The sequence below is a fragment of the Opisthocomus hoazin genome, chromosome 8, assembly GCF_030867145.1.
Source record: "Opisthocomus hoazin isolate bOpiHoa1 chromosome 8, bOpiHoa1.hap1, whole genome shotgun sequence".
Taxonomy (NCBI): Eukaryota; Metazoa; Chordata; class Aves; order Opisthocomiformes; family Opisthocomidae; genus Opisthocomus; species Opisthocomus hoazin.
In genome coordinates, this window is record NC_134421.1 from 3,107,118 (window position 1) to 3,129,799 (window position 22,682).

The following is a 22,682-nucleotide window of genomic DNA, read 5'->3' on the forward strand; positions in this document are numbered from 1 at the left end:
CAGTTAATTATGCACAGTGGGAGGAAAAAGTATTTCTCTTCATTTTAAATCTGAAGATTTCATCGGATGCCATTAGTTGTTGAACTATGAGATGTAGTGACTGAGATATTCATCTTCTCTGGCTTCCTAGACCTCGGTTGTCACCCGCTTTTCGTCCTAGGCATCTCTTCTCGAGGAGTCATCGTGTGTTTCATCACTCCTCAGTCGAATCCGTTCCTTATCCCTGCCTGTCCCTCTTCACTTTCCCTGTTTCTCCCGTAGGAAATCCTGTGCTGTGTGGGTACACAGTAAATTAACGCGGTGACTCTGCGGTGTTTGCTGCTTTCTTCCTGTCCTTCTCCCAATACCTTCTCAAACTGCCTGTACGCAGCTCAGGTTTTGCTGCTGCTTGGCCGGCCTGACAAAAGGAACCCAAAAGCATGATTTTCTTGTTGTTGTTGTTGTTGTTCTCTCTTGCCCCAGATATTCATCAACAGCTGTAACAAAAATATTTTAAAAGCTTCCCTCACTTGCATCCTTGGACCGTCACAGCTGCAACACATCTACCATGACCAATATCCCCTCCTCTTTGCCTTTTTTTTATGTCCTCAAGGCACGGAGCTCACATCATCGGGTAGCGACCTGCAGTAATCCCAAGACCTCCTTCCTGAGCAGCTGCAGCGAGTTCTGCAGCCCAGTGTCAGGGATGCACAACGGGGGCTGTTTTTTCTCCCTGCTGAGTGGTTTTGCATTTGCTGCTTGATTGCTCGCTCCCGTTGCGGCTGCTGGAGTGATGTCGTGGGACAGGGCAGTGCTGCTCTTGGGAAAGACGAGCGGCAAAAGTTCCTGCAGGTGAGGGAAGAGGCTTTGCAGCCTGCTGAGTTTCTGCCTGAGGCTGGTTTGGGCCCTTAGTATGAAGCAGCAGAGAGTTTCGCAGAGTTTGTTTCCAGCTCAGAGCTCTGCTGCCCGCCACTGCTCCTGGCCTGGGCATCACGGGTCAGGCTGCGATGCAGGACCTTGCCCCGCGCCCACGTCCTCCCTGCTGAGGAGAGACCCCGTGATGGGAATTCGCCGTGAATTCACATTTTTGGCTCTTACCTCTTCCCAGCAGGTCTCAGGGGCACCTGTGCGTGGTGGTTTCCCCTTTCTCCTGCGCCTCCAAGAGCTGGCGTTGGGCAGAGAGACGATGGAGAGCGGGGACCAAGCGGTCCCTGGCCCGGCAGGGAGAGCGCTGGCGGAGGCGGCGTGAGCCCTTCTCGCAGGCGGGTGGAACGAACCCCTTCGCACTGGCCATGAAATCAGTCATGTGTAGGTTTTTGTCCAGCCCTGGGGGGTGGGGGAAGGAATGTGGGTTGGGCAAAGTCTAGGATTACACCACCCGCTGAATTTTTTCTTTCCACGCTTTAAATAGCCAGCACCTTTCGGTCCTGCCTTCGCGTCTCCCGTCGGCTCCCGCCCCGGCAGCACCGTCCGCAAGGTAACACCTCTGCCCCCGCTTTCTTCTGCCCTGCTCCCCCCGCGCCCCGCACCCACCCGGCTCTGCGGTGGATGAGAGGTCACGGTCCGCGTTCTGCCTGTTTAATCATTTTCTAGCATGGAGGGGTCCTCCCAGCCCTTCCCTCGGCCGCTGTCAGACGCCTGCCAGTGCTTCTCGCTCCTCTCCGCGTCCCAAAGTGGTTTATGGGGGACTGGGGAGGGGGAGGGGAGGGGTTGGGAGTGCTACTTTGCCTTTTTTTTTTTCCCTCTCTCCCCGGACAGCGGAGGGTGTCATTCGCTGCCAGCGCCTTTTGCCGCTCTCCCAGCGAGGGAGTCGCGGGCGGGGATGGATGGCAGCGTTGGGCTGGGGCTGGGGGAGCCACTTCTGTGGGGCACGAGCGGGCCCGCGTGGAGGAAGGTGCCCACCTTGGCACGAGGTCCTCAGCGATCCTGGCTTTGACACCGGGCTTTGGGTGGGGACCGCGGCCCTCACCCTGTTCCTCGCTGGGCTTGGCGGCCAGGAGGGCTTCCTGGCTGTGAGGAACAGCCCCGGACACCCCTTGAGCCTCCCCACCGGCTGCAGCAGAGCCGGTGCCACCCGTGCTCGTCTCCTTGCCGTGCGCCCGCGGTCGCGCTGTGCCTTGGCGTTCCTGGGAGGAGAGGTGCTCGCCTGGAGGTTTTGGGGAAGGTGGGACAGCGGGAGAGGTGTCCACCTACTCCATGCCGATCTTCTCCTCCTTGGAGCAGAGATCTGTTTCGAGATGGGACAAGCTGTTGCGGTGCCAAAGCGGTACTGCAGAGAGCCTCTGCGGGCAACGGGCAGATGGACAGAGGGGCAGGTCCTCGGAGAGGAGAGATCCCGGGTGGCCCTGGCCTCTGCACCCTTTCTTTTCCTGTGATTGCAATGAGAGCATCACCCTGAAAAATCCCCTTTTCTCACAGCTGAGTAGGTGACCAGCAACAGTTGCCACCACTGGGAGCAGAAACTTGTTTTCCTCTTATTTCAGTTTGTCCTCTTCCCCCATCTCAGACTTCTGCGCGTTTTGTGGCTTGCATGATATGGTCTGCAAAACCAGACCTTGGTGAGCAGCAACAGGGGAGAGGAGAAACCCCCATCCAACATCTTGTCAAGCGTTTGATCCTGCTCTCTCCCCTCTCCAGCCCTAAGTCTGTCCCCTGCGTCTGCCGCAGTGAGAGCTCCAGCCTGGCTGAGCCCGCTGGGTCTTCTGCGTCTCGCTGTGCTTGGAGGGTGGGCTTCCAGCAGCAGGAACGTTTGGAGATGGGTCAATTAGAGATAATGAAACAGATGGTGGATTTTAAGGACTGGTTTTGGATTAAGCGATGAAAGTGCGTGCGTGGTCTTTGCACCTGGCTGCCGGCAGGAATCATTATAAGGAGCTCTTGCCTCCCGTAGCCCAAATTTCTGCCTCGTTGCATGGCTTGTGCTGAACGTAATGGAGGAAACTCCTTCTGAAGGTGGGATGGATTACAGAGTCCCCGGCGCCGTCAGCAATGGCGAAACGGTGCCTGCGCAGCCCGGCAAGGAGAAGGAGGAGGAGAACCAGACCCTGGAGCGAGGGCAGTGGAACAACAAGCTGGAGTACGTCCTGTCCGTAGCTGGGGAGATCATCGGCCTGGGAAATGTCTGGCGCTTCCCCTACCTCTGCTACAAGAATGGTGGAGGTAAGTGCAGCCCTGGCCCCTGCTGGGTGCCTGGACACCGGTGTCCCTCCTGCCTCTGCGACTTGTGTGCCTGGCCCTGCTCGCCCCTGGCAGCAGCTTCCCAGCAACGCCCGAGTCGTGAGTCTGAAGAGAGGACATCATCAACCTGCCAGCATGGTGCCGCCGTCTGGGTTGTTTTGACCCGGTGGGATGCGGGTGACCGAGCAGCAACGTCCCAGGGTTTCTGGTGGCTGTGGCCACGTTTCCCCGGGATGTGCGGAGCCCTGGTCCTGCTGGTGAGGTGGGCGGCCATCTGCAGGAGCAGCAGCATGGAGGCTCGGCTCTCCAAGCAGCGCGACTCACTCCAGGCACCTCTTCTTTGAGGAGCACCAGGCACCCTGTGTGAACGAGGTGGTGGGTCCCAGCGGCATGGGAGGGAGTGGAGCGGGAGGCCATGGGGCACCGATGTCGTCGCAGGTGCTGTGAGGAGCTGCAGCATTTCCTGGAGGCTCGGGGAGCCTCCAAGGGGCGCTCGGTCACGGGTCCTGGTCTGGTGTCGGACGATGGAGGGCCGTCCCCCGGGTGCTGGAGCCAGGTGGCAGGGACAGGGCAGAGCGAGGGGTTTCTCCTTGCCTCAGTGCAGAAGCACAGCACCCCTCCCGCGCCCCACGGTGCCACCCCAGCATCCACCGAAAGCCCAAAGCTCTCACAGAATCACAGAATAGTAGGGGTTGGAAGGGACCTCTGTGGGTCATCTAGTCCAACCCTCCTGCTGAAGCAGGGTCACCCAGAGCAGGCTGCACAGGACCTTGTCCAGGCGGGTCTTGAATATCTCCAGAGAAGGAGACTCCACAGCCTCCCTGGGCAGCCTGGGCCAGGGCTCCGTCACCCTCAGAGGGAAGAAGTTCTTCCTCGGGTTCAGACGGAACTTCCTGTGCCTCAGTTTGTGCCCATTGCCCCTTGTCCTGTCACTGGGCACCACTGAAAAGAGTCTGGCCCTGTCCTCCTGACACCCACCCTGCAGATATTTGTAGGCATTTCTAAGGTCCCTCAAGCTTGGCTCGACAGCACGTGGAGAGAGGGAGTTGTTCTCCCTGCCTGGTGGTTAATTGCTAATTGGGCTCTCCGGAGGGGCAGGGGAGAGAGGGGAAATGGCGCTTGGCTGGGAGCTGGCAGGGAGCGAGCGCTGGGGACCCAGGGCTGAAATCCCCTGGCTTGAGCTTGGGGTACCTCACTAAACTGCTTTCCTCCCAGGGGCATGCAAGAGGATTAACCACTCTTTAGCTACTTTGACGCCGCGCTTTGCTCGGCGCTTGTTCCTTTTCAGCAGGTGGCTGGGCATTTTCTTCCCCTGTTGGGGAAAAAAAAAAATAGAGGATTTTTCACGTTTTCTTTTTCCACGGGGAACCTTTTCTGGGCTGCTTGCCGAGCTGTGCCTGCTCCCACCGCTGCGCCCTTCCGTCAGGGGGAGCGGGACGGGGACCCTCTCCTGGCACCCCATGCCTTGGGTGCCGGGGCAGAGCTCAGGGGGGGCTCTGGGGAAAGGGGAGCTGCAGTGTGTGGTTGGACAGCAGAGGCAAGACACGAAGGGATTTCTCAGCCATTTTTCCTCTGAAGAAGCAGACCCGAAGCAAAGCCTTGGGAAGTGGCAGAGACTATGAGGAACCTGAAGTCTCTGGCGATTTTTCTTGTCGCCAGCCCCCTTCCAAGGTGTTCAAGCAAGGATGGGGCACGAGACTTTCCCGTGTGGCTTCTCCTGGGGCAGGGCAGTGCAACAAGGCTGTGCAGGACTCAAGGCTCCCTCCTGCGTCCTGGAGACCCGTGCACCCTGGCCGGTGCCGTATCAAATCCCTTGGGCAAGTGCAGGGTCCTGCACTTGGGGAGGAACAACCCCAGGCACCAGTACAGGCTGGGGCGGACCTGCTGGAGAGCAGCTCTGTGGAGAGGGACTGGGAGTGCTGGGGGATGACAGGGTGACCATGAGCCAGCAGTGCCCTGGCTGCCAAGAAGGCCAATGGGATCCTGGGGTGCATCAAGAGGAGTGTGGCCAGCAGGGCGAGGGAGGTTCTCCTCCCCCTCTGCTCTGCCCTAGTGAGGCCCCATCTGGAGTACTGTGTCCAGTTCTGGGCTCCCCAGTTCAAGAAAGATGAGGAGCTACTGGAGAGAGTCCAGCGGAGGGCTACGAGGATGAGGAGGGGACTGGAGCATCTCTTTTACGAGGAGAGGCTGAGGGAGCTGGGCTTGTTCAGCCTGGAGAAGAGAAGGCTGAGAGGGGACCTTAGAAATGCTTACAAATATCTGCAGGGTGGGTGTCAGGAGGACAGGGCCAGACTCTTTTCAGTGGTGCCCAGTGACAGGACAAGGGGCAACGGGCACAAACTGAAGCAGAGGAAGTTCCAGCTGAACATGAGGAAGAACTTCTTCCCTCTGAGGGTGACGGAGCCCTGGCCCAGGCTGCCCAGGGAGGCTGTGGAGTCTCCTTCTCTGGAGATATTCCAGACCCGCCTGGACAAGGTCCTGTGCAGCCTGGTCTGGGTGACCCTGCTTCGGCAGGGGGGTTGGACTGGGTGACCCACAGAGGTCCCTTCCAACCCCGAACGTTCTGTCATTCTGTAACACCTCAAGATTAATTTCTAAAGCCGCCGGAGGTTTTGTCCTGTACTCCTTTGGGAAGGCTGGTCCAGGTGCTTGCTCCTCTGGTCCTTCAGTAAGGTGCGGGGTCTTTATTTCATTTCCAACTCCAGGCCAGTCATGGCCAGCCTACAGCCATTAGCTCTTGTGCCAGCCTTCCCGCCCGGCTGAGGCAGCTCTGCCCCGCTGACCGGCTTGCTCTCCCCCCGCGGAACTGTGTGTAGGCAGCGGTGGTAACCGCTCTCAGCTCGTGCTTTGCTGCCCAAAATACGTTGAGCTCTTCACAAAATCTGAGCTGTGTGAAGAGGGGCAGCTGGTCACTTCTCCTTTCTTTAGGGATGTTCCCACACAACAGAGAAAGCGGTCCCGTACGTATTTCGCACGCAGTGTTTGATACCAAGGTCCTATAGAATTGGGGGAGGGGGAAGGAAGAGCAAAGAATGTTCTTTTTCAAATGTCCTTTTTGCTCTTGTTTGCTCTTTCTTTCGCCTCCCGTGGTGGGGTCAGGCGCTCCCTGGGCAGGCTGGCCCCGCCGATTGGGAAATACCGGGGAAGCCTGTCCGGTGGTGCGGCTGCTGGCGCCGCACCCCTTCCCCAGCGCTCCCCAAGGGCCCACTGCTGACCCCGCACGCGTGGAGCGGGAAGGGGCCGTGGCGAAGGGGACACACGCGGCGGGTTCCCCCCCTTCTTCACGGGAGCAAACCTCTGCCAACCATTGGGGTTCACCCACGGAGTGGTGCTGGGGTCAATCCCACCCTGCCTGTCCCCCCACCTGGGGTGTGAGGGGAGCGGGGCAGACCACAGCCCCTGGCCCAAACATGGCTCTGTAGATCCCTCCTTCACCCCACCAGGCTTTGGTGGTATTTCACAGCCCTTGTGTCAGGACCCTTCCAGTCAGACTTCCGAAGCGTGAAACCTGCCTGGCACCCGGAACAACCCGAGGTGCCGAGGAAGGCGACGAGCCACGCCGTAGGCTGCAAATAAGGGAAACCCAGGCTGGGGAGATCAACCTGCCACCTCAGAGACCTCCCCTGGGATCCACTGGCTGCAGTTTGGTTAAATACAAGATTTTATATGAGAATAATCTCTTTTGGAAATAGGCTCCACTCTTATGACAGTATGATTGCACACAAGTCGGGAGTGGAGGGGATGGTGTTGGTACCACCATTTCCCCCGCCCTTTGCCCTCTCCTACCTCTGTTTATTGGTACAGAGAGAGCATAGGGGCAGATGTTTGTCGCTCTGCCTGGGCTGCCAGGCGTCAGCATCCCTTCGGCTGCCGTTTGCCCGCAGGGAGCTGCCGAGATGCTTTCCCCCTGCCGATTTTGTTGATTGCATTTTTTTCGTGAGAAGGGGAGGGCTATGATTCTGCGCCCCGCTGGGATGAGCATGGGGTGGGACCTCTGGCTGGACCCCAAAGCCCCCCTCCCCTCTCCCTGCCCCTGCGTGCTAGCTAAGCTTCTTAATGAAATCTCTTGAGTTTTGAGTTTACTTGTGCACCAGGACTGCTGTTTCCCAAACACCCCCGCTGACCTGACCCCAGAGCCGGTTAGCGTCTCGCTGGCACAGAAGAGACTTCTGCAGCAAAAACGTTGTTAGTGGCTGCGTGGGTTGCCACCTCTGACCCGCCGTGCCCCCCTGAGCCCGCAGCAGCCCAGCTGCCCCTCCCCACTCGGGGCTACCCTTTTCCTCACCGGTCCCCCGTCCTGCCCCATGTCCCTGCCTTCGCAGCTGTGGTGGCACGTTAGCGCAGCAGGGAGCATGGACCGTCTTGCAGGGCTGTCTCCTGTGCTCTGCAGGGTAAAAGCCACTACTGCATTTAACATTAGCCTGGGGCAATCAAAAGTCTGCTGCGTTTCATTTCTCCCTGCCTTGTTTCGTGGCGGGGCTTGATCAGGAGGGCAGCCCTGGCCGCTGGTGCGAAGTACGTACTCTGCTGCACTGCTTGCTTTTCATTTGCGTGTCTGCTGCTTCTTGGCGAGCAAATGGTTGAGCAAACCCACGGACTGGGTGGAGGTGTCAGTCTCTATGTGCTCCTCAGTGCCTTGGTGTTGTCACTCGTGGGCCGGTCAGCGTGATCAATGTGAAAGGAACCATCAACTTGATTAAAGGTCGCAGTGGTTTTACAGCAGGGTGCTCTCCTCTATTTCTACACAGTTGTTGAAAACTAGTTTCGCTCTTTTCTGCACAAAAATCTGGCCTAGAAACTTTCCTTTCCCCTCCACCTTTTCTAAACGTTGAGTTTCTCGTGCAATCGCGTCACTCCAGGAGATGAAACGTGAGGATAGCCCCTTTTCCCCGGCATCCCGTCCATGCTCTTCCCACCCCTGCAGCCCCCGTCACTCCCAGGCTGTCCCCGCTGGGAGGGACCTGCTTGGTGCCAGGCTGGAGATGGCCTGACCCCAGCCACCCCACAGAGCTCATTTCTCCTATCTGCTGCTTGAATCTGACAGGTGCCTTCTTCATCCCCTACCTCATCTTCCTCTTCACCTGCGGGATCCCCGTCTTCTTCCTGGAGACAGCGCTGGGGCAGTACACCAGCCAGGGAGGGGTGACGGCCTGGAGGAAGATCTGCCCCCTCTTCGAAGGTGAGTGGGGAGAGCTCTGGAGGGCACGGCGAGGCGAAGGGACCGCCGGGCTGCAGGGGGACGAGTGGTGATGCCTATGCCCACAGCCCAGATCTTTACGTACCTCCACGCATCCACTGCCCACCCCTGGGCATCCCAGCCTGGGAGGGCCACCAGCTGCTCCCTTTCCAAAATCACGCTGGAAAAATCGATCACCTTTCTCACCAAACAGTCGCCATCGTTACGCTGCGTCCCGGTGTCCTTCTTCATGGCTGTGGCTCAGGCCAGGACCTTTGCGCACCATCAAGGTTGTCCTCTAAGAGCTGAACGATGAAAATGCTTCTGGTGGTCATAAGGAACCTAAAACATACTTATATCTTTTTTAAGTCAATGCTGTGTTATTTTCCTGAGTTCGCAGATGGCTTAAAACCTTAGTGGTGAGAGGTGTCAGCTGTCTTTGTAAATTGTTAGCTGTCAAATCCTCTTCTGGCATGACTTCAGCACAATCATCTAGTCTGGAGCCACTTTCTGTGACTTCTGTGAAAGTCTCAGTTGCCGCCTCCTCAGGTACCAAAACCTTTAGAGGCTTCTCCAGCACCTCCCAGAGAAGGTGTGTGGTGTTAATACAAAAGCTTCCCAAACATGAGTGAAAAGGGATGAGCAAACAAAATAAAAGGTCAATTTTGGTAGGTGTTCAGCGTTCAGCAGTTGGAGTACCATCATATGCTTCTGTCCCTTTGAGTGCTTTTGCAACCATAATCTGCTCATCCTCTTCCCAGACTTCTTCCTCTTGCCACCTTTTCACCAGGGAAGGCTGTGGTGGGGTGGCAGGAATAGGGGGTCCCCGAGGCATCACGGTGGAATTTGTGGAGGGGATGATGGCTGTGGTGGCCGCCCCGCTGGCATCCATCCGGCAGAGCAGTCAAAATGCGGAGCAGCAGATGAAAACATTGGGTGAGCACGGCGAGCGTCTCCTGAGGGGAGTCCTGTTCCCGTGCCCCGACGTGTGGTCACCCCCCTTGGGGGCTCGCTTTCTGCAGGAATTGGCTACGCCTCACAGGTCATCGTCATACTGCTGAACTTCTACTACATCATTGTCCTGGCCTGGGCCTTGTTTTATCTCTTCAGTTCGTTCACCATCGACCTCCCTTGGGGCAGCTGCAACCACGAGTGGAACACAGGTAGGTGTGGAGCGCCCTCCTGATCCTCCACCAGCTCCTGGCTGAGGGAGACCTGCTGCTGCCCAGGGCCAAACCTCAGGAGAGCGGCTCGCCCCTGCGTGGATGGGACCGCTGGTCATAGGGGTGGGAGTGCTGGGTCATGGCAGTGCTGCTGGCACTTTTGGGGAAGAGGCTTGGTTGATCTGGGTCTTTGCTAGAAAGCACCAGTGTTGGCACTGCCCAGCCACTTGCAGCACCTGGCCAGTGCCGTGCAGTGGTGGCCTTCCCGCTGGCTCCTGCCTTGGTCTCCAGCCACCGTGGGCACCTTGCTTCTTGGCATCTTCCAGTCATCCTGTGCTGTGTCTTAGCCACAGACCCAGCGCCTGTTGGGACTGCTCACTGTGCCCACCGGAAGGAAAAAATTAATGCCGTCGTCTTAGTTGTCCTAGGTTTCTTGCCAGCCTTACCCTGGAGGGTACTCCTTTTGTGGGTTTTTGGGACTACACAAAATTTGTCTCAGAGTCAATGATGTCAGTGAGTGCTGACGCTGTGGATGGAAAGGGAGGGATTTTTCAGATCCTCTGGTACCCCAGCCGCTGCTTCTTACGCTCCCTCTCTCCCCGGGCCTCTCCCACAGGGAACTGCGTGGAGCTCCAGAAGGCGAACTCAACGCGCAACATGACCAGTGAAAATGCCACCTCGCCTGTCATCGAGTTCTGGGAGTAAGTAAAGGACAGGCCTGCACCCTCCTTCCTCCGGGACATGCCTTCCCTGGGCAAGGAACAAACCCTGCAGCGGCATGTCCTGTTAACCCGTCCTTGCCAGAAGAGGACACAAGAGGGGTAGCTGGGCAGGTCAGAGTGGAGGCTCTCAGGGGCAGCGCTATCAGCCAAGGGTAGCATCGCTGGGCTCGTGGTGTTTGTCTGGAGCTCTGCTGGCATGATGCAGAGCCGTCTGTCTTTGTCCTTCTCTGACACCATGTTCTTGTCCCTCTGGAAAGAGGTCTTCTCGGCCTCGCTGACCTCAGGGATGGCTAGCTGGCTGTTGCAAGACCTTGCCTCACCGGTGCTTTGCCTCCTGGTCCTTGATATTTCATTTATTGTCCCTTTCTCTCTTATTCCTCCCCTGCTGTTGCACTTTCTCCATTTGTGCTGCTCCCCTCCCTGCTCCTCCCTCGTTCTTTATTGCCAGCCGTGACCTTCCTTATAGAGTTGCTTCCTCCTGCAACGTAGGTGAATTGGCTGCATGTTCTTCATCCTGAAGCTTTGGTTCAGACTTTACCCAGGGTGCAAACCTCAATAAAATTCATGGCACTCCCTCAGAGTGTAGTGCCCATAACCCTATGGTTTGGATTATAGTTTATGTATCTGCTGGATTATCCATTGCTCTCCTTCTGCTCGGAGCAGTCTGCCCCATGTAGTCCTTGACCTGCCGGGTGACTGCATCCAGTGTAACCACGCTCAGGACACGGGTGCCAAGACTATAGGTGGGAGAGGGGGGAGATCTGTGGTGACCCACAAGGCAGCAGTTCAGTTTTGCAAGCTTTAGCATGTTCAGCTGCTGAAGAGGAGACCTTCAAGCCCTGTTACTTACTGCAGTATCCCATGCTGGTGATGCAGTAGGTGATATCTTTCCTTTGAACCCATGCTGCTGTGTGGTACCAGCATGTTCCTGGGGACCTCTAACATGGTGGATGGTGACTTTTGTACGTGGGCTAGTCTTGATCTTCAAAGTAGAAAAAGAAGTGATGTTTTTATGTTAGAGGGGCTAATATGAAAGCCAGCTTGAGGCGAGAAGCTCACCAAAGTTGAAATGAACTGCTGAGGTCAGCTTACTCCACGGTGAAATTTGCTCCCTCGTTTTCATTGTTTTCTCACCTTGTGTTTGTTACCCTGAGGTACAGAGCAGCTTTACTTGTGGCATGAAGGCATAGGCCTGTTGGCTCGGGATCTCCGATGATCCTCGGGATCTCCGATGATCCTCAGCATCTCCTGCGAGAGCAGGCGCAGTTCAGCACTGAAGCTGAGCTAGACTGCACGCGTAACCCCTCTGCTGCCACCGTGAATGTCCCTCCTGCCTTTAGACAGATGGAGGGCCAGGTGCTGTCGGCACGTGGAGCACACACTACCTCTGGGTCATCCCCAGATCAGCACGAGGATGCAGTTTTAAAATTTCGAATTTTATAAACTTTCTCTGTCTCCTGTGTGCTCCCTGAGCGTGCGCTCTCCCTCTGCCTGCTGCTCCCATGTGATTAGATGGTGGCCTGCCTTAGGCTGCCGTTCCTGAGGCTGGCTGCTGGAAAAGCTGATGATCCCATCACTGCTGTGACCATTCCTGTGCTACTGCGGAATCAGCACACGGGAGTGGAAATTTCCACCGTCCGTCGCTTCCGATGCAGCGTCGGTTCCTGTGCTCCCTGGGTGGGGAGGTTGGAGGCCACCGTTTCCTCAAAAAGCACTGACCTGCCAGCGGGCTGATGGCACGCTTCTGAGGCCTCTCCTGGCTGCAGTACAGCACCCAGTTAGTTATGCTCTGCTGGCACCCTTTCCCCGCTGGTTACAGAGTCCACGTCCTTGGAAGCAGCGAAAGAGCAAGATGACAAAAAGTATCTGGCAGAGCAGCATGATATTTTCGACCTCCTTCTCGTCCTCTCAATCTGCCATGAGGCTGTGGGGCAGGAAAAGAGGCAGTGTGCTTTAGACTGAGGTTCTCCAGGAGTGTGGTTCTTCAGGAGCGCGGCCTTTATTTTAGGATAATATGCTTTTTGCAGCAGGGTGGGCGTTAGGGTAGCGCGTGTCCCTCTCTGCCTGTCTCAGGCTTGGGCTTTTGGGACTGCACCGGGGTGTTTCACGCTCAGAACCATCTGTGTGGTGTAGGAGACGGAGGAGGGTGAGTCCTTGCTTCGTAGTGATGAGGAAGATTTGACATACACAACGTGGAAAGCTGCTATATAGCCAGAGTGAGACCAGAAGACCTTAGCTGAACCAAGGTCCGTCTAGCCCAGGATCCTGTCTCCACACTGGCTGAAAGAGGATGCCCAAGGTGGCCTCTTCTGACTGCAACAGGGATTATTGTGGTCTTGGTTGGGTCTTCACCATGCTATGGGTTGTTGTGCTACTCTGGATCCTGAGGTGAAATGTGTGTGGTGAGGACTTACTAGCACAAATACGCCCTAAGATGTCTAAACGGCTGGGAGCACATATGTAGCTACTCCTAAAGACAGAAGAAGTGTGCTGTGGAGAAGGGGTTGGACAGCATTGCTTCTTGGGTGGTCCTGATGGATTCTGCATGGTAAGTGCAATATATCGTTCACTTTGAGGTTTGAAGCATGTCAGAAACGTAGGTGAACTTTGTAATGTGCATGAGAAAGGCCCGGGCAGTGCTTGTGTGTGCAAAGGGCTGCGTGTTTTTGCAGAGAGAGAGTGAGCTCTAGCCCAGAGGACAAGACAGGTGAAGGGTGGGAGGAGGACAGCAGAAGAAATGTCTTGGCCCAATAGACCAGTACTGGAGAGAGCATAGAAGCAAGTGTCCATGAGTGATCTGCCAGGCTGGTAGTACTTTTAAGAGGAGAGCACTGCTGGGTTCCTCTGAGGCTTGCAGCTCAGACCTAGACCTTGTTAGTAAGACAGCTCTTCTCCCCAAAGCCATCAGGTGCTGTGGAGGTGTAGTGAGAACCAGCGTAGTGCTGGGAACATTAGTGGCCAACATCAGTGACAGCTGGATGTTCCTTTGCTTCCCCCCAATGCAGGAGGAGAGTGCTAAAGATTTCCGATGGCATCCAGAATGTCGGCAGCCTGCGCTGGGAGCTGGCTCTGTGTCTCTTGCTGGCATGGATCATCTGTTACTTCTGCATTTGGAAAGGGGTCAAGTCCACAGGCAAGGTGAGTCCTTGGTTCAGATCAAGCCTCTTCCTTTGATCATAGGTGGAGTGCTTGATCTACTTGCCTTTTGTATGTTCAGAGAGCTCGTAGGGATCCCCTGGGGACCACCCTCTGAATAAGCTGGCAGGAACCTGTGGATCTCAGCTTGCAGGAGGGGTGCGAGCCAGGCTCTTTTTGGGTGGGAAAGGATGGGAGCACTGAGACTCCTCAGAGCATCAACATCCAAAATGTATATCCCCATCTGGTCCCTGTCCATCCACAGGCCCAGGAGACCTTTCAGTCTTTCAGTTCATGGTTGTATGCATGTATGTAACATGGTTGCCTGTTCCCTTCCCTCCCACCACAGTGTGAGCAAGCAGCACGTCTTTTGCCTCTACTGGCAAGTGCAGCTGGAAAATCTTCAAATTCATTAGATAGTACCAAAGGTAATTCTGACAGTCTCAAAGCCCTCTCTGCCTCATCATCATTTTTTCCCCTTTGTTCGTCCCAGCTCTTCCTGCAGTTGCTCATATTCCCCAGCAATAAAGGTCTCCATTTTTTTTCTCCTCACACTGGTCACCACAGAGGTATTTCTTTGAAGGCTTCTGGGAAGGGTGTGACTGTCCAGCTCCACCCCATGCTTCCTCTGTTGCAGAGTGTGCCACTGTCATTTGCACTGATCCCATTGCTTGGTTTCCTCTACTGCCTCCTCACCCGTTCCCAGCCAGCTTTGTCTGGAGCCAGCAACACCAGATGGAAGTGGTTTAATATGTTATCTAAAAGGTGTCTTCTCTGTATGCTTTGAACAAGACATCATGTGTGATGGGATGTAAATTTTAGCTGCATCCATTTCCATCAAGTGGATGTTAGCAGTCTCTCCTGCTTCCAGAATGGTCTGGGGTTATGAAACATGACAGGGAAATCAAGCAGCTTGCAGAGATGATGTTTTCTGGTTTCCATGGAGTAAAATTAGAAGAAAAGAGCAACCGCTTGCTGTGGTGGCCTGGTAGAAGAAAGCAGAGGCAGTATAATAACAGCAAATATGATACTAAGATAAAGCAAACATAGTGTGGGAAGTGCTGAGAAGAAATTCAATCTATTTTAGATACAAGTTCTAGGTGAAACGCAAGTGCTTTTTAGCAAAAAGGACTAGCGATGGTGAGATCTTATCTTCTTGCGAACAGAAAACTTCTTTCAGTAAAGCAATGCTGTCTGTAGGTTGTTTAACCCTCCTCACATCTAATAATCCAGCTAAAACGATGGCTGTGGGGATGCAGTCCCACTGGGGACGAGATATAGCTGGGCTTTGGGGATTTGCCTGCGGAGGGGCAGACGCCACGAGGCGAAATCGCCCTGCTCGGAACAGCAGCAGCAGCCTGCGTCCTCCGACGTGGGGACTGCTGGTACCTGAGGAGCGCTCGCGGATGCGGGAGGTTGTCACAGATGGAACCACTTTGCCGAGGCATGTGGATCGGATTCAAGCAAAACCCTGGATGTTGTTGACCAGCGTGTAACAGAACAATCACACTGATCCCGGCAAGGTTCCTAGTGATGTCGTTAGTGCTAACAATCCCCGAGAAATAAAAAGATTGGGTCTGAGCCAAGCACTGAGTAATATCTCATTGGATCCAGATGTTCCTGTTGTTAGATAGAAGTTTGGCACTCTTCATCCAGCAAAGCATTCCCCGAATTCAGGCCTCTGGTCTCAGTGCAGATGCGAGTGACTGTTGAGTGAAAAGCTGTAAAGCACATAGGACGTTACCAAAACGTGAATCCAAATCACATGCCAGACAGCCACCAGTTTGTGTTATGAGGTCCTAAAACCAATGTTGTTTAGAGACCCAGCCGAGAATGTGAGCAACCTGGAATCCTGGAAGAACGTGCGCTAGGGTTCAAAAGCAATGGGTTGTTGTTATGGTTTTTGTTTTTAATCTTGCTTTCGTGAGCTGAGAAAGATTAGACTTGCATCCTGTCATCGCCTGAAGGAAGAATTTGATTGCGTGGTCAATACAGAGATGGTTGTTAAACTTGTAGGACCTGCAGATTTGATGAACTGTCACTGAAAAGCTCTAAATCACAGACTCCTTGAAAATGCAAGAATGGAATGAATGATGGTGTTTGCCTGTATTGAAGGACACTGTCCCTGGGTTCCTTCAATGTTCAGGGCGCAGATTCAGAGGGACGTGGATGAATCTGGACGTGGACATCTCAGGCGATGAGCCCTAGCAAGGAGCTGTTTTTCACCGACATCTGTGGCATTACCCAGGACTGCCGTGAATATATAGAGCAGGGCACATGAAATGCACAGAAAACCAGGAGCTGCAAACAGAGATGATAATCTAGTAGTGTGGCTTTTCAACGATGGGATATCTCTCCAATCCTTCTGTCCCGCGTTACAAAACTGAATCACCAAAGAGTGTGTGTCTCGACTTAGAGGAGGACTCGCGTTGCAGCGTCAGGTGCTTTGGACATTGCTTCATTCGGATGGAGTACATCGGAGTGAATCCAGAAGAAACCTCTTCTAGGATCCTAAGGATTACCCAGGGGCAGGGCGAAGGTGGTCGTACTGTCCAGGGAAGTCACACGCTCGCTCTTGGTGGAACCTCCTCTAATGCAGAAACTGCTATAGTTGTGACGCAGCCTGCGACCTCTGCTCGGGGTTGGTGGGCTTTAGGTGGACTTTGAATCAATTCATTTCGGACAGATGGGCAGGCATGAGAAATAGATTATTGCACATCATCACATATTGCAGTTCCTCCAGAGATAAGCTTTAGTTCTCTGGTGTGGAACTGCCCAAGCTGAGAGAAGAGCTGTAGGGTAGCATCCAGGTGAAGCACGCTGATGTGAATCCTCACTCAGCAGCTCCACACAGGTAAAGCCTGAAGAAGCAACAGTTCTTTTTTGGCCTAGCATGGTACAACAGACTGAACAATTTTTATCATAGTGGCCGATAAGTCTTGAAGGTGTGGGAGAAATGCAAAGGGATTAAGGACGCTACTTGAGTTGCTGAGGAGCTTGCATCAGCCCTTGATATTGAGTTGTTTGTGTGGGAAACACAGGCCATAGCGTGTTGTTGTTGCGGCACGCTACAGCAGTTAGCCTGAACAGTCCAGTAATCCCCAAAATGAAGGTTATCTTTCCTAGAAGTGGAGTCCCTGAAAGGATTAGCTGATGCCTGCAGCACTCCCCCAAGGGAGGCAGCTCCTTTGTTAGAGGAAGAGGTTTCAACCCCACCTGAGTACCTCTGTGTTTCTCATGGGACGAGGGGCATAAAATCCAAGAGGGCATGGGTTAAAGGTCCTGTTTGGATCCGAGTCCTTGGTGGCCAGTCTGAGACGTGCTGCCCTGCTCTGCCTGAAGTGCCCATGTCAGGTGTGTGTTTGAGCGTGGTCAGTCAGAGGCAGCGGCTGCAGGTCACTGCAGTGGGGACCGCCAGGCACGAGCCTGTCGCCAGTGTCTGCCCTCAGTGGGGGGGCCCCAGTGTTGTCCCCGGTGACTCTTTGGCAGCAGTCACGTTTCAGGGTGTATCTCTTACCCGCACACCTCTTCATGCTTGCCACCAAAGGCTGCGGAGAAGACACTTTCTGTGTGCAACTCGGGCCTCTGTTTGGGGTAGGGATGTGCAGATGGATACTGAGAGCAGCTCCTTCACCCATGTGCATAGCTATCACACCGCTGGCTTCAGTGGAGCTGCTCTGACTCCAAACTGGGGACAGCCTGGCTCGGGGTCTGAATCGCTCCTGGGACTGGGAAGGTTTTCTCCGGCTCCAGACACGCCATGGCACGTGACAGCTTTCCTGGGTGCATATTAAAATTCATTTCTTTCTGCCACAGGCGACAGCAAGGTGCTCAGCGAGGCAGCCTGGCCGCTGCCGGTCTCCCCCAGCCCGGGGGTCGGTGCTGTGCTGCCGGCCGCCATTGCGTGCTCTGGCCCACGCGGCTCGCTCATGCTTGTCCCTTCGTCCTCCTCCCAGGTGGTGTACTTCACGGCCACGTTCCCATACCTCATGCTGGTCGTTCTGCTGATCAGGGGAGTCTCCCTGCCCGGGGCATCCCAGGGAATCCTGTTTTACCTTTATCCAGACCTCAGTCGCCTTGGGGACCCCCAGGTAAGGAGGAGGGGGTGCCGAATGGCTGAGCTGTGCTTGCAAGGATGCCTGCGGCTGTCCTCTTCTCCTCCTTTTCCTTTCCTCCCTCTCTTTGCTCTGATTTCTTCTTTGAGTGCTGTGTCCAGTTCTGGGCTCCCCAGTTCAAGAAAGATGAGGAGCTACTGGAGAGAGTCCAGCGGAGGGCTACGAGGATGAGGAGGGGACTGGAGCATCTCTCCTACGAGGAGAGGCTGAGGGAGCTGGGCTTGTTCAGCCTGGAGAAGAGAAGGCTGCGAGGGGACCTTATAAATGCTTATAAATATCTGCAGGGTGGGTGTCAGGAGGATGGGGCCAGACTCTTTTCAGTGGTGTCCAGCGACAGGACAAGGGGCAATGGGCACAAACTGAAGCAGAGGAAGTTCCAGCTGAACATGAGGAAGAACTTCTTCCCTCTGAGGGTGACGGAGCCCTGGCCCAGGCTGCCCAGGGAGGCTGTGGAGTCTCCTTCTCTGGAGATATTCCAGCCCCACCTGGACAAGGTCCTGTGCAGCCTGCTCTGGGTGACCCTGCTTCGGCAGGGGGTTGGACTGGGTGACCCACAGAGGTCCCTTCCAACCCCTACTATTCTGTGATTCTGTAATTCTATCTCCCCTCTTTCCCCTCTGTGGGCATCAGGCAGGGCTGTGGTACCAGTGCATACTCTGGCAGCCTCCACGCTCCCTCAGCCTTCTCCTGGTGCTGTCCCTGTACTTTTCTAGTCGGAGCTGCCGGGAGGTATGGGCAGTGGGATTCAACCCGCCACCGTGAGCGGTGCCAGCTGTCCCCCCGCTTTCTTGGGGAGACAGCTCTGCTGCGGAGGCAGCCGGTGCGCGGGGTGCTGCTCTGCACCGTGCTGGCATGCTTGCTCCGGCTTCCCCAGGAATCCTGCCGGGTGCAGGGATGCGGGAGCTGCGGCGTGCTGCCCGTAGTGCCCTGGGACTCAGCTGCCTCTCTCACCTCCCTGCCCTCAGCGGGAAATTCCTGCCCGTCTGACAGGAGGGTCAGCGCCTGGACCGCTGCTTTTAATCTCTTTGGGACAAGTTCTTCCACGTTAAATCCTGGCTCCAGCTGAGCTGCTGTACCAGCCTTTGTGGGAAGGTGCTTCCAAAGGAGATTAAAGGGTGCCTGCCTGGAAAATAGGCCAGCAAAACCCTTCGTAACCCCATTAACTCTTGCTGGTCTAGCCCGAGTGCTGCTGTGGTTATGAATTTTGCAGACAGGGGGAGAAGTGCTGGGGGAGGAATGGCTGTGGCTGGTCCTGCCCTCCCTGATGGAGGTGAGAGGGTCCCTGTGGGTGGGGGTAGCAGTGTGTCGGGGGCTGCGGGGTGGCATCCTTGGGGTCCCGCCTGTGCCACCGGTGTGGCGTGGCTCTGTGCAAGTCAATTTGACTTATGGCTTCCAATCCAGGGAACTAAACGCAAGTGTCCAGTTTCCAGCTGCGGGCTGTCTGGTTTTTATCACGGGAAGGACTCGGGGTTCCTGCTCAGCTTTCTGGAAGTCGCTCTCTGGTCAAGGCTGTGCTTTAGCAGGGGGTGAAAAGACTCGTTTTACAGGGCTGGCTGCCCTCCCGCTCTCTCGGTTTGTCTGTGGATAGGAGGTGGGTAGGACAGGTGCTGCCTTGGTGGGAAGGTGCAGCAAGTCTTGGAAGGGGGCGAGGACAGGTCTTGGCGGTGTTTGTGGCTCCGTTCATGCCGGTGAGGTGCGAGAGACCTCTGAAATCAAATAACATGTTCAGATTGTGCTGATTCCCTTATAGGTCCTGTTGTTACTGTGGCTGTGTCGCCCAGGGGACCGAATTAAACCACTTCAGGCGTGGCATGGTTTTGCTGGTCCAAGCTGTGTCCTCATTAGGTCCGTCCTGGCAAACTTTTCCAATTACAGCCTGAGCGTTAGAAGCACAGCATCCTTCCAGCTGGGAAAATGCTAATGCACTGGTGGAGATGCAGAGTAACCCTGAGGGGGTGGCTGATCCGCAGCTGGGGGAGGAAAGCTTGTTCCTCCCTCCCCAACTTCATCATTGCCTGACGAATGCTTCACTTCGGCGGGAGAAAAGCAGGAGTCGGTAGCAGTGGTTGCCTTCCCCCAGCGTGCTTTAACCATCCTACCAAACCAAGTAGCAGGGCTCAGGGTTTCTCTTGCGTTTTCCCATCAGAAAGGGAAGGGAAGGGTTAGTGCCCCAAGCCCCCCAAGTGCCTAGCTGTGCCCCCCCCCTCTCTGTGCCGGGACAGCGTGAGTCCTGCCAGCCCATCGGGGCCAAGTCGATTATAATTGATTTGCACTCAGAGGACGGCGAGCTGTAATTGTTTTGCTGCAATCCTGCACTGCCCGGGAAAAAAGGAAGATTCTACAGTGCCTGGGAAGGGATTCTGGAAATAAATTAAAAAAAAAAATAAAAAATTAATAATACCCTCTCCAATCTGAGCCTTATGACAAGTCATCGCAAGGGGAGGTTTAAACAAAGGGTAAACAATATACAAAGGGACAAAATCAAAACTCCCTTAAAGTATGTGAAAAGGGGGGATGAATTATTTAGCAGATTCTACCAGGGGAGCAGCAGCAGCTGAGATGTGATTAAGTGTCAGAATATCAGAGTGGTGTGTGGAAATTATTGCTTTTCACCTGTCAAAGGACCTTGGGCGGAGCTGGGAAATCCTGCCGATGAGAGCCCAGGCTAGATGATCGATGCTGGTCTCGTCTGGCCGTGCAGTCTACAATGCCTTAAATCTTCCTGCTCCTTCGTTTTCTAAATCTAAGAAATGCTTATAATTAAAATGGTAAATAAAATGCATTTGATAGGTAGCTCGGACCATACAGGGAAACTGTCAGACCAGAGTTTTGAATCATGAAGTCCAGTTCTGTTCAAATACAAGCAGATAACAGCAAAACTGCCAGAGAGAGAATCGATTCTGAGCAGTATTCCCCCAAACAAAAAAAAATCAAAAAAGCAACCCCATAGTTTCTTCTTTATTTGTATAATGTTTAGTATTATGATGTTAACATGCCAGCCATTACTAGGCCCAAATTTTTTTCCCCCTCCTTGATTGCATTTACTGTGCTCCAGAAGGTTCCTACTTCTTTCAGAGTGTGGGTTGTGTTTTAACTGAAAGGAGGTCTCGGAGTTGTCCACCATTTCCACTTTTGATCACTTCCTTTGTAGTTATCTTTGCAGAAATTTTATCAGTTGTTTATTTTGGTCAGTAACGCTGGGGATTTACGGATTGAGGAGAGGGATGCGCTGTGTGATTCACTAGCGGGAAGCTGGACTGCGAGGAATTCAATTCAGAGTAGAAATAAGATTGAAGTGCTGGGAACTTGTCATTAGAAGAACTTTTCTCAGGCACTGGCAGGCTCTCTATCACTTGATGCTTTCATATCCTGACCAGGCACTGTTTTAATAGACAGATTTAAGAGAGGACTGATGGGCTTGATGCAGAAAGTGCTGGCAGTGTGTTTGGGTTTGCTTTAAAGAGAAGAAAGGTAATGGTCTCCTTTTGCTCTGGTATCAAGTTGCAAGTGATTTCAGCTAAATTTCATTAGGTTTAGTGAGTATGAACGAAGGAGTAAATTCAGCAGCCTCTGAGTACATCCCTCTCCAGAAAAGCAGCATTTCTCAAAACCTCCCGCTCTCGTTTTCCCCTTGAAATTTCCAGAACCCCCCCTGCCTTGCTGTAGGTGTTAGTACTTTATCCAGCCTTTACAGAAAGGAAGACCTTTCCGTGCTGAGCTGCGGGGCCGAAGGCCCCTGCTGCCGGAGGTAGGGAGGCTCCGGCGGTGCCGAGGACCCGCAGCCACCCCGTCAGCAGTCCCCACCACGCCACCGGGCACCCGACCCTGCGCAGCGCTGTGCCGGGACGCCGGGACTGGCTCTGTGCGGCTCAGTGCAGAGCGTTGCCCTCATCCAGCCTCTGCTTCTCTGTCTCACCCTCTCCTCTGCGTTCCTTTTCAAATAACCTTCCCTGCACGCTGCTCATTTTCTTTCACCCCTTTCCCTGGCTGTTGCTTTTTGGAGCCGCGTTTGCCCCTGCAGAGCCCCCACGGCCTCCTGCTTCCCAATGAACACGGCAGCAAGCGATGGAACTGGAAGCGTTTGGGACTGGAACATCTCCCCTACGAGGAGAGGCTGAGGGAACTGGGCTTGTTCAGCCTGAAGAAGAGAAGGCTGAGAGGGGACCTTATAAATGCTTACAAATATCTGCAGGGTGGGTGTCAGGAGTATGGGGCCAGACTCTTTTCAGTGGTGCCCAGTGACAGGACAAGGGGCAATGGGCACAAACTGAGGCACAGGAAGTTCCAGCTAAACATGAGGAAGAACTTCTTCCCTCTGAGGGTGACGGAGCCCTGGCCCAGGCTGCCCAGGGAGGCTGTGGAGTCTCCTTCTCTGGAGATATTCCAGCCCCGCCTGGACAAGGTCCTGTGCAGCCTGCTCTGGGTGACCCTGCTTTGGCAGGGGGGTTGGACTGGGTGACCCACAGAGGTCCCTTCCAACCCCTACCATTCTGTGATTCTGTGATTCTGTGAAACGTCCCCCAGCTCTTCAGGGTGCTGCTCGCTGTGCCCGTGGCCGGAGAGGGAGGCTGCCGGGGTCCGGCTCACGGTTTGCACCGGGTCAGCTCTTGCTGCAGGGGCTGTGCCGAGGAGAAGCCCCTCGGGCCACCGCAGACGCGTGTATCTTGCAGGGCTGTGACCTGCTGGGTTAACCATGGGCCCTTGTAGCTGTGCTGGGGAAGGGGTTGGAGCCCCCAGATCCTTTCCAAATCCATGCTCCTCCTGATGCTGCTCCACGGCCGGTGAGAGCTGCCGCTTCCCAGCAAGAGGGGAGGGCGACTGCAGGCCTGCTAAATATTATTTGTTCCCCTTATTTATTTTTTTCCCAGCAAGCCTTGAACTTGACCCTGCACGGTCGGTTTGTGCTCTTGCCAGCCCCCCGCCTTCCCCTTTCTGACGGCGAGCGTGTTTGTGTTCGTGCCGAGGGCGACCGCTGCGCCGGTGCGCGGGGCTGCCGCCGGCACCGTGCGCTCGCTCCTGCCACGCGTCCTCGCACCCCGGCCGGACCCCACGCCCCAGCCCTGGCCGAGGGTCTGCGGAGGCTCTGCGAGGGAGCGCTGGCAGCTCCAGCAGCGTGACGGAGGGCTCGGGGCTGCCATGCTCTCCTCCGCCTCGCCGGAGCAATGCATCCGCGTGGGGTGAGGCGCAGCTGTGTTTACCTTGCGGGGCTTCCTCC

General features: G+C 55.1%; 1 protein-coding gene across 2 annotated transcripts in view; it reads left to right on the forward strand.

The window, feature by feature from the left end:
• Nucleotides 1–1,408: 1,408 nt before the first annotated feature.
• Nucleotides 1,409–22,682, forward strand: part of SLC6A13 (solute carrier family 6 member 13) — a 35,501-nt gene continuing 14,227 nt past the window's right edge. The window contains exons 1-7 of one of the 2 annotated variants that reach the window (XM_075427950.1): nucleotides 1,409–1,456; nucleotides 2,870–3,138; nucleotides 8,201–8,335; nucleotides 9,355–9,495; nucleotides 10,112–10,196; nucleotides 13,223–13,355; nucleotides 17,309–17,443. In XM_075427950.1, coding sequence (XP_075284065.1) covers nucleotides 2,910–3,138; nucleotides 8,201–8,335; nucleotides 9,355–9,495; nucleotides 10,112–10,196; nucleotides 13,223–13,355; nucleotides 17,309–17,443 — 858 coding nt within the window. In that variant the 5' untranslated portion in view covers nucleotides 1,409–1,456; nucleotides 2,870–2,909. The remainder of the gene's footprint in view (nucleotides 1,457–2,869; nucleotides 3,139–8,200; nucleotides 8,336–9,354; nucleotides 9,496–10,111; nucleotides 10,197–13,222; nucleotides 13,356–17,308; nucleotides 17,444–22,682) is intronic. The other variant, XM_075427951.1, reaches the window with a different exon arrangement.